Source organism: Mus caroli, chromosome 17 (genome assembly GCF_900094665.2).
Source record: "Mus caroli chromosome 17, CAROLI_EIJ_v1.1, whole genome shotgun sequence".
Lineage (NCBI taxonomy): Eukaryota > Metazoa > Chordata > Mammalia > Rodentia > Muridae > Mus > Mus caroli.
The window spans coordinates 4,885,895-4,897,258 of NC_034586.1; the positions used below are offsets into that span (position 1 = coordinate 4,885,895).

At 46.2% G+C, this 11,364-nt stretch overlaps 1 protein-coding gene across 3 annotated transcripts in view; it reads right to left on the bottom strand.

Moving 5' to 3' along the window:
- Positions 1-10: 10 nt before the first annotated feature.
- The window catches only part of Prkn (parkin RBR E3 ubiquitin protein ligase), a 1,182,118-nt gene continuing 1,170,764 nt past the window's right edge, over positions 11-11,364 (bottom strand). For all 3 annotated transcript variants that reach the window (XM_021186390.2, XM_029471043.1, XM_021186389.2), the window contains one exon: positions 11-1,172. In XM_021186390.2, coding sequence (XP_021042049.1) covers positions 1,060-1,172 — 113 coding nt within the window. In that variant the 3' untranslated portion in view covers positions 11-1,059. The remainder of the gene's footprint in view (positions 1,173-11,364) is intronic.

The following is an 11,364-nucleotide window of genomic DNA, read 5'->3' on the forward strand; positions in this document are numbered from 1 at the left end:
AAAACAAATAAAAAACAGGAAAAAGAAAAGAAAACCTTGAAAGATTAACACTTGAGCGTGATGTATGTTGATCTGAAGGCTATCTTGTTGTGTGTGTATTGCCCTGTCTGTGTAGGACTACTGGGTGGATGGGGCTCCCTGGGGCTTAACAGCAGAGGAGGGAGCAGATATGCAGAGGTGTCCCCACTTGTGGTGGAAGGGGTCAGGCATACTCTCTTTCAGATGGTCTAGGCATGCTCCTTCTATAAACATTGCGTTTCTTGACCCTGTTGTTAGCATTGGCGCAGCATCATGGGATTGTCTCTTAAAAATGCCCCCTTTATAGGCACTTCTCTGTTAAATTCACAGTGAAGCTAAACTTCCAGGCTGCAGGAGGAATACTCCAAACCAAATTACAGACTTTGTTATCTCTTCAGGGGGAAAAAAAATCACTTCTTTCTAAAGTTGCAGATAATGAAACGAAGGGAAGTAGGTTTGGCTTCTGAGTCCTCCCTGTGATGTAAGCAGTCTGCCAGCCAATTAGCTTTCCTGGGTTCTCACTTGGCTGGTAAGCTGATCAGTACACAGAGGGGTTGTAATCTCATCAGCACCATTTATAAAGATAGGATTTGGGGGGATAAACGAAGAGTTTTGGCTACTGCTGAGGGCCCTTTGGGAATAGATGATTGCTACATGAGAGCAGCGGTCCTCAGATCTCAAGTGTGCTTCTGAGACTCCTCAGAGGTGTTACCCAGGGCGTGGCAACAGCCCTGGAAAACACTTCCCACCTCACTCATGGCTTCTACAGAATCCAAACCAAAGGTGCACCCTCATCTAAGCTCTGACGTTCGAATGAGCCAGAGGCTGAAAGTGCCTCCTCCCGCTGGGGCCAGCGGGTGCTGTGGTTTTCTGTGGGTGCCCTGGAAAGGATCTAGGGGCTGCTTCTGTAATCTGCAGCCTGTGTTTGTGTGTGCGCATTTATGTGCTTATATGCATCGAGAAGAAGAAATGGCTAAGGAAGGTAGCAGTCTTCGGAGTTTCCCATGAGGTTGTGCGTCCAGGGCCAAGTGACATCCCTCTCTACACGTCAAACCAGTGATCCCCCATGCAGGCTCGGTTCCACTCACAGCCGCAGTTCCAGCACCACTCCAGCTTGCACTGGGGCTGAGGACACTTCATGTGCATACATCCTCCTGTGGGGACAAAGGACATAGACGCTGTGGGTTTGTAACAAATACCGGGCGAGCCCTTGTTCCCCGTGCCAACCTGCCATTCCAGAAACAGCTCTTTTAGTGAATAACAACCTCAAGCAATGAGAGCAGAGAGACTCTGACCCAGAGTGAACAACCAGACAGCAGGGGAGGCAGCTCCTGGGTCCGGATGCTCTAGAGAAATGGAACAAATCCCATCTGCATATCGGAGGTTCTCTTCTTTTCCCTCATTTAGACACAAATTATTCACATTTTATAGACAGTGATTCTTCATTTAAAAAAAATATATATAACCATAATAAACACATGATTTTAAATTCATATTAAAAATTTAGTAACGTAGTATAAAATACACTGAGGTTCATATCTATTTATTTTTCACATATTTATTCAGTGTTACTTGGCTCCACAAAATTTATCAACAGGAGTTGGGACAGTATACTACGTTTAATAGAGAATATGTTCCTTTGTGGTATTCAGAGGGCTCAGCAGGTTGAGTGCATGCTTAACGTGCACAGAGCACTGGGTTTGAACCTCAGGCATGGTACTGCACACATGTGGTCCCCCCCAAACTCAGGAGGTTGGAGGCAGGAGGATCCAGAATTCAAAGTCATACTCTGCTACAGGGGTGTTCCAGGTCACCCTAGCTTGTTTACATGGAACCTTGTCTTAAAAAGTTAAAGAAAACAAAACAAAACAACAGGAAGAAACAAAAAGTCAGAAAGGAAGCTCATGTGAGGTGTGTGTGCGCCACCGTCCTATGTTATAGCTTGAGGATGCTAAGGCTGGAGCATGGCTCTGCTGGAGAAGTGTCTCAAGGTGAAACTCCATCAGCAGGAAGAAGAATTGCTGAGACACCCAGCATTCCTCTTAGAACAGGGATGGTCTTGTCCACAGGCAAAGGCGAGTCCCTTATCGAGGGGCCTCCTTTGAGATTGCCCCTTCCCTTTGGTTGTCTGAGCTCCAAACAAAGCAGTCTCTATTCAAGCGCTGCTCCACTTGACTCTAAATGGGCTCTGTTATCCATTTTTGCCACCTATCTTGCTGGCTTTCTTTTTGTTTTTCTTGCCAAGGTAGCCAAGTAGTTGCCTCAGGACTGTCTAACTTTTATGAATAGAAAGCTCACACGAGAGCTAACACCAGTCTCAAATATTTCTGGGCCCACAGGCATTTGTCTTGGGATAACACGTTTAAAATCCCCCTATTTTCCACTTGGTTTTGGTTTGCTTGAAGGATCATAAAAGATTTTAAGTTTGTGAAAAAAAGAGGAGAAAATTTGAAAATATTTGCCATCAAAGACAGGGCCATTTTCAGCACACATTAACAGCTGTGTCTTAGGGTGTACACAATACATTGGAATAGTGTGACTATGTGACATCATTTTTTTTGTTTTTGGTTGTTTTGTTTTGTTTTGTTTTGTTTTTTCGAGACAGGGTTTCTCTGTGTAACCCTGGCTGTTCTGGAACTCACTCTGTAGACCAGCCTGGACTCGAACTCAGAGATCCGCCTGCCTCTGCCTCTCAAGTGCTGGGATTAAAACCATGCTCCATCACTGCCCGGTGTGACATCCTTTAAGACTCTCTAAAAAATCTTATAGGATATTAGGCAACACGTGAAAAATTGTTACACTATGTGAGAATTGTTTGTTTTTCTCTCATTCCTCACACATCCAAAACCCTAACATTGTAGCTCATCTCTGTAGAAAGCATTGCTCACTGTGGGTGAGGAGGAACAGTGGGTGGAGAGAGTTTGGTGAGGAGCTCTCTTTGCAGAGTCCCGCATGGCCTTGGTTGGGGTGGGATGGCATGACTCCCGCCCCTGGGACAGGACCAACAGGGCTTGAGCCTCCACGAGTGTCCGTGGCTGCTGTGGGCATCAGGCTTGTTTGTACAATAATGGACATACTTTCAAGTTCCTCTGAGGAATGTCTTCCCAGTTAAGGTTAATGACTCCGTGATAATCAGAGACAGCACGAGGGAGTCAAAGGTGTGGCCGATGTCTCAGCAGCGTGGTAAACGCTGGGACCCTCTAGGCAGCCATTAAGACTGTGGAAAAGAACTTTAAATACATGAGCTCAAAAATATATAATGTCTCAACTATGCAAAAATATAAGGATACAATATGAATTGTATAAGGAGTTTCACAGATCTAAGGGACAAAGGCAGCTATACTATGAGCCGGCTAGTCAGGAGATAGAATGACAGGCAGATTCCTGAGTTCAAGGTCAGCCTAGGACAGATCGAATTTAGGTCCAGGCAGGGTCACAATGGGAATTCCAGGGCAGGGTCCCACCCAGCTGCTTTATTGTCTGTGCTTGTGCTTGCTGTCTCTTCCTATGAGTCAACAGGCTAAGGTCACTCACAGGAGTGTTGGTTCCTAGATGGTCGAGAGGGAATGTGGAATAAATAACTGAATTGATATGTAAATAAAAACCTGGACTTTGGGTCTGCCTGAGATCAGTGAGCAGAAAGTGATAGCAGTTCTTTTAGAATTTTTGTTTCTATCAAGAGCTTAGATGTCTAGAAAGCTCTGGAGAGTAAACAGCTCGTCTAGAGGTTTCTTTTGGTTTTGTTTTGTTTTTTTGTTTTTAAACAAACAGGATTTCTGATATTAGTTAGAAATTTCATGGAGAGTGAACACAGCTCTTCTAGAATTTTTTTCTAACAGTATTTCTTAGTCAGAAATCCCAAGAATTACTGAGAGAGCTGACACAGCTCTTTTAGAATGCTTTCTAGGCGCTACCCAGAGAAGGCTGTTTGAAGAACTGGCACAACTCTTTCAGATTTTCTGCTGGCTTTCTGATTTTGATTGGAAAACCCAAGAATTATTTTTAGAAAATTTCTAACAGGATTTCTGACTTGGTCGGAAGATCCAAGAATATTTTATAGCAACTTTTCTGACTTTAGTCAGAAAGCCCATGAGCTTTCCAGAGAGCTTTTAGAATTTCTACTACCAGAGAGAGCTGCCTTGAGAAAGCTAGCTTTCTCAACCAGAGAGTTTTTTAGAATAGCAAGAAAAAGCTGTTTAGAGTAGAGCAGAGCAGAGCACACAACACGCGCGCGCGCACACACACACACACACAGTGAGAGATAGATAGATAGAGAGAGAGAGAGAGAGAGAGAGAGAGAGAGATCTGAAAAGCTATCTCAAGCAGACTACACAGTCCAGAGCTATCTACAGAGGGCTGTGCAGGGAGCCATCTTGAACAGAACATAGGCCACCAGCTTGGACCCACAGTTTAACTTCAAGTTGTTGGTTTCACCGCTCTCAAACACCCCTTCTCTCAGAAACCCTCTCCAAGCTGGTCTTAGCATCTCTTTCCTTCCTGTTAGTTAACATACAGTTGACTCCGGTTAGACCCTGTAATGTGGAGGTGCCCTTGGAACTGGGATTCTACAAGCTCAGCCTCACAATAGCATGCACCACTTAGCGCCGTTCTGGTCAAAGATGTATGGACAATGGCATTCCCATAAGACTGCAAGTCGGAAACTCCTGTGGCCTGCTGATCTCCTGGTTTGCGTTAGACCCTCACATGTGGATGCTAGTCCACTGTGCTGCTGGTGATAGGGAAGAAGAGATGGCAGAAGGGGACTTTGTGGAAGAAGCAAAGGTTCCGAGGAGAGAGGAGAGAAGTAGAGGGTGACGGGGGTCGGGGAGATAAAATATTAAGTTTTCTCTCGTGTGTGGAATTTAGATTTAACAATACCTATATGTAAAGGACTTAAAGGCAGAAAGAATATTATTGGGGGTGGGTGTAGGGGCCAGTGGGAGTGAGGAGTGGAAGAGTATCATATGGGAGCATATGTGTACACAGCATTTACGTACACAAGTGTCGGTGGCCGGAGAGACGGCTAGGAGCGCTGGCATCTCTTCCAATGACCTGAGTTGAATTCCTATCACACACGTGGCAGTTCACAGCTGTTTGTGACTCTCGCTCTTGAAGGTCCAATACCCTCTGTGGGTACCAGGCATGCACATGGGACACAGACATGCCTGCAGGCACAACATCCCATCACTTAAAAAAAAAAAATCTTAAAAAAAAAAATTCAGAATGAAGTCCCTTCTTTTGTACACTAACTAAAAAGAACACTAAAAATGAGGGGGAAAAATTAGAACATATACACCATGTTCCATTTGATAATGGAGATAAGCTGCCATGTAAATATTTATTTATTTTACTTTTATTTATGTGTATGCACAAGGATGTGCACCACATGCATGCCTGGTGCCATGGATCCCCCGGAGCTGGAGTTACAGACAGTTGGGGGCTGCCATGTGGGTGCTGGGACTTGAAGCCGGGTCCTCTAGAAGAGCAGTTGGTGCCCTTAACCACTGAGCCATCTCTCTAGCCCTTGTCTTTAAATCTTGTCTTTAAAAAAAAAAAAAAAGTGTGGGGCTGGAGATATGCTTCAGCATTTAAGAGCACTGACTGCTCTTCCAGAGGTGCTGAGTTCAATTCCCAGCAACCACATGGTGGCTCACAACCATCCTTAATGAGATCTGATGCCCTCTTCTGGTGTGTCTGAAGATAGCAACAATCAATGTACTCATATACATAAATAAATCTTTAAAAAAAAAAAAAGGTGTGCATTGAATTTATTTGCTTCTTTCTTGTTAGCAGGGGCATATGTGTAGAGGTCAGAAGATAACTTGGGGAAATCAGTTCTCTCCTTCAAACACAGGTTCCAAGGATCAAACTCAGGTGATCAGGCTTGGTGGCAAGTGTCTTTGCCTGCTGCGCTATTGTGCTGGCCTGAGAGACTGTATTTTATAAATAAATAAATTACAACAGAAAGCTGAGCTGGGATTGGTCATAGAGCTCGTGTTTGGTCTAATGGTGCTGCATTGATAAGTATGAGGGCAATTTAGGTTTCAAGTCAGAGGCTAACACTCAGCAGGCACTATTCACAGTCCAGTACAGCGTTTCTAAGAAACAATCCCGTTGGACACCATCCATATCAGTGAGTCACTTGGCTCCTCAGCTCTGCCTCCATGCCTGTGCTGTGGCCTGTGTCTCAACAGATCTTGTCAGGTCATTTCCTTTGAATAGTCTCCTGTCAAGCTTAAGCCCCTTGTCTCCCACGTTGGGTCTACACGCTGTCCTAGCACACTGTGCCTAGGAAGGCTGCTGGCACGTAAGGGGCTTTCAGTGCAGGCTAGGGGTGATGTTCATACCTTGCTGTCTTGGCACATGTGGTCCTCCACTTCTTCCTTGCCTGAGTCAAATCTGCATTTCTCCGGGATACTGAAGAAATGGTCTTGTCCTATTTAGCTTGTGTTTTTCAAGTCTCTATAGCCACTTGTGGTGGTTTGAATATGCTTGGCCCAGGGAGGTGTGGCCTTGTTGGAGTGGGTGTGGCTTTGCTGGAGGAAGTGTGTCTCTGTGGGGGTGGGCTTTGAGACCCCCTCCCCTTCTAGCCACGTAGGAGACAGTCTGCTCCTAGCTTCCTTTGGATGAAGATGTACAACTCTTAGCTCCTTCTGTCCAGTGCCTGCCTGGATGCTGCCGTGCTCCCACCTTCATGACAATGGACTGAACCTCTGAACCTGTAAGCCAGTCCCAATTAGATGTTGTCCTTTATAAGAGTTGCCTTGGCCATGGTGTCTCTTCACAGCAGTGCAAACCCGAAGACAGAAGTTGGTACCAGAGACTGGGGTGTTGCTGTGATAGGCCAGACCATGTTTTTGTTTGGAGAAATGTAGATTTTAGGACTTTGGGTTTGGGAAGCAGTGGAATTCTTAAAGTGGGGCTTAATGGACAATTCTAGTAGGAATATGGAAGGTTGTGCTGCTAAGGGGATTTGAACTGAGTAGGCCTGCTGGCCCAAAAAGTTTGAGTGGCAGAGAATCTTCATATGTGGCCTAAAGACTGTTCTGGTGAAGAATATGGCTGCTTTGTGCCATTGTCTGAATGGTCTGCTTGAGGCCTAAGGTGAAGAGATTTATTAATTGCCTTGACAAAGGAAGTCTCAGAAGAACATGGTATAAATTCTGTTGTGTGGTTACTACAGTTCACTCTTATGAAGAGCGCTTTGACTTAAAAAAAAAAAAAAACAAGCTGAGAAAGGAAAAATGCAAAATATATGGTTCAAGTATTAGAGGGGCACCAGGAAGTAGAACTGAGCTAAATCCTGTGTTCAAGGAGATATAAAGAGATTAAGGGAGTGATGACCTTGGGGCAAGATCCCACCCAGCTAAGCTTTTGCAGTTGAACAAGGGATAGTCATATCTAGGAGTTATTATTACTGTTATAGTTTTCCTTTGGAATCTTAATCTGAAATGAATTACAATCCAGAAATGGTGGACACTTGCTTTATATCTGGATCTTGAGGAATATTGGCCATGAAAAACTTAAGCCCAGACATAGTGCTACACACCTTTACTCCTAGGAGACAAAGGTAAGCAGCTCTCTGAAATCATGGCCAGCCTGGGGCAGAGCAAGTCCTAGGTGAAGAAAAGCTTAAAAGCGTGGTGGTACATGCCTTTAATCCCAGCATTCCCAGAATCCAGGAGACAGAGCCATGTGCACCTCTGAATTCAAGGTGAGTTTGCAGAACAAGTTCCAGGACAGGCAAGCTTAGGCAGTGAATAAGTAGGAAAACAGAAAACTGGTGATAATGTAAAAGAACAAGGTGGCCATGTTCCAGCTCCAGTAAGCAGCAGAACTCGGCAGCTTCAGCCATGTGGCTCTGTAGAGTAAAGAGTAAAATGAACTACTGGGATTATTGATGGTGATCAGCTGAGGCTAAGAAATTAGCAGTGATTAAGAAGAGACCAACATCACTGAGGTAAAATCTTCTGGGAAGTGCTTTCTGAGATCACAAAGAAGCCATGTTCCAGAGATAGTCAAGGTTGTACCTCATGTTGCAACTGGAATTGGTAGTGTGTAATAATCACCCAAGTGGTACTGTTTTTGTAGATATGAAGAGGTCACGAAGAGCAGCTGAGGTTTGGCACTGTGAGAGGCCATGGAAGGCCATTAGTGAAGGTGCAGCCTCAGTTGCAGTTGACAGCCCAGGACTGAAGGGGTCATGCAAAGAAGGTGAGGCTTCACACCTTGAAGAGAGTCTATGAGAGGCTATTGGCGAAGCCTAGTTGCAGCAGAGGACTCCAGCAAATTGGAGATGCCACCACCAAGAACAGCAGCAGCAGTGGAGTGGAGTCAACCAGAGCCTAGAATGCTACAGAGGACAGAGCTGGAGAAGTGGCCCACACCCTTTGGAGGAGCTCAGATCACATGTGGATGCCAGACATTGGAACAAGACGCTGTAAAGTTGAAGTTGCCTTGGATACACCAAGATGTTCAAGATGTCAGAGCCATGGGATGGATACCTGCCGAGGAGAGCTGCTAACAGGGAGTGGAACCAGCCCAAGAGAATGAAGCTTGTTGATGCTGAATGCCAGATCTGCTAACAGCAGTCAACAGGGATGAAAGGGGTTGGAGATCCGAAGAGTGCTTTGAGACTGGATGTAGAGACGGTGAGTTTGGAGTTTGCCCAGCTGGTTTTCTTTGGTCCAGTGTTTCCTCAATATGAATGGTGAGTTGGAGGTGTGTGATCTGCTTTTTGATTTTGATTTCTTAAGCGATTATAGTTAAGAGATTGCATGAATTTCAGGAGAGACTTTGGACTTTTAACATTGTTGAGATTGCTATAGAGTATGGGACTTTGGAAGTCAGACTAGATGAGTTTTGCATTATCCTATGGCTAAACATGGCTCCCATAAACTCATGTGTTTGAACAAGCCTATGTGGTCCAAGGAGTGTAATGTGGTGGTTTGAATATGCTTGGCCCAGGGAGTGGGACTACTAGGAGGTGTGGCCTTTGCAATGTTCCAGCATGCAAAGAAATAGTGAGTCACTGGGTGAGTTAGTTCCTTTCCCAGGGGACCAACTGGTGAGAGTTAGGGACTGGGGTTGAGCTGAGCCTGTTCCCGCCACTCAGCGGCATCAGCACACTCCTGCGGGTATTGATAGAGTCTTGAGAGGTTGGAGTGTTTGATGCAGATTGGTGTGTGATCAGAGGAGAATGGTACCGGGGCAATATTCACAGAGAAGTCACTAGAAAGCACCCCTTGTGGACATGGACATCGTGATATTCAGCCTTTGCCCTAGCTTTGTGCAAGGCTAACCCATGGTCCCTGCAAACCCATGGCAAACCGATGTGTCCCGGAGGGTGAGATAGATGCTCAGAGACCATGATAGGTTTCCAGGCTCCCAGTGCTAGAAACACTGCTGACAAAGGTTGAAGGGGGGTGGAATCCAAGCAGAACAAAGCCCAACTTCTACTCTGCTCCGCAAACCGCAGCACAGTCCACGCAGGAAGCCCTCTAGAGCCAAACAAATACAGGGAACAGAATGGAAGGGATCCGATTCCCAGAATCCTCCCAAAGTCAAAGCAACACACTGACAACAATAAAGGAAAAAATTAAGATGGTGGCACAGTAGTCCTGAGCGTGGCCACAGGAGGTATGAGGGCACTGATTCTCAGGGTAAGCAAGGTGGAGCCTCTAGGGGCACCAGAATGGTCTCCTTGGTGGTACAGACTTATGGTCTCTGAAAAGTCCCCCCTTTGCGGTACAGATCCTGCAGAATTCTTGACTTCACTTCATGAATGTGGGGCAGTGGAATGCTACAGATTGAGAGCCAAAGTGGCTTTCTTGAGCCCCTTAACAGTCTCTTATCCCAGGTTTCTGCACCTGATGTAACCACTTTGAGTCTGTTAGGCAAAACTTTCAGAGCAGACCGTGCTGGTGAACTTGGCACCTCTCCAGCTTCTCGGCCCTCAAGCTAAGGCCGTCCCTGGTGATCTACCTGGTAAAGAAAAGCGCGAACTTCTGAATCCTTTGTCCTTGTTCAACGAATCTAAAAGTTTGCAGAGCCCCCCCCCCCCCCAGAGTGGGACATATTGTTCGGGGCAACTCAGATCTGTGTTCCATGTTATGGCAACTCACATTTGGCTCAGAAACAACTCCCTGTTGCCCCCTTTGGAGGAAGAGCTGTGTTTTGCATCAGCAGTAGCTCCAGGGTGTAGCCCTCACTTTGGTTCTTGTGCCTCTGCTCCAGGGAAGGCAGTGTCCTTAAATGATGCAGGTGCCTGGTTCCTCTTTCAAATGTCCTTTGCATGATATTTGCTGTGGACTGTGGGGGTTGGGGCAGGGAGAGATGCTGTGCATAGCTGTGTGCTCTGAAGGATGCTTGCCAGTGCACAGACCTTGCAAGCATAGCCCCCGAGTCTCCTGGGAGACCTTGGCATAGGCTTGAAAATACAGGTGGTTGGGTCTGGGTGGAGGGAGGGTCAGTAGTCTGTAGTCTCAAAAGCATACTTGGCAATTCTCCTCCACGCTCAAGGGGACTCCAAGCTGCACTTTAAGAACACGGCAAGCAGAGACAGATCATGTTAGATCTGAGCTGTTCCCCAGTCTCTTGGAGAGCCAAGGCCTCTGGCCCATGAATGCAGGAGGTGTGAGGGACACATCTTCAGTCTAAGCTCTCTCTCTGGGGTTTCCATGTGACTTCAGGATTATTGAGGGCAGTGGTTGTGGCTGCACCAGGCAGGAAGGGACAGTCCTGGTGGGACAATGCCTGGGCTTAAGAGGAACCATCCGGAGCTGTGACTAAAGAATGGACCATCTAGAGACTGCCATATTTAGGGATCCACCCCATAATCAGCTTCCAAACGCTGACACCATTGCATACACTAGCAAGATTTTGATGAAAGGACCCAGATATAGCTGTCTCTAGTGAGACTATGCCGGTGCCTAGCAAACACAGAAGTGGATGCTCACAGTCAGCTAGTGGATGGATCACAGGGCTCCCAATGGAGGAACTAGAGAAAGTATCCAAGGAGCTAAAGGGATCTGCAACCCTATAGGTGGAACAACATTCTGAACTGACCAGTACCCCTGAGCACTTGACTCTAGCTGCATATGTATCAAAAGATGGCCTAGTCGGCCATCACTGGAAAGAGAGGCCCATTGGACACACAAACTTTATATGCCCCAGGGCTCCCAATGGAGGAACTAGAGAAAGTATCCAAGGAGCTAAAGGGATCTGCAACCCTATAGGTGGAACAACATTATGAACTGACCAGTACCCCTGAGCTCTTGACTCTAGCTGCATATGTATCAAAAGACGGCCTAGTCGGCCATCACTGGAAAGAGAGGCCCATTGGAC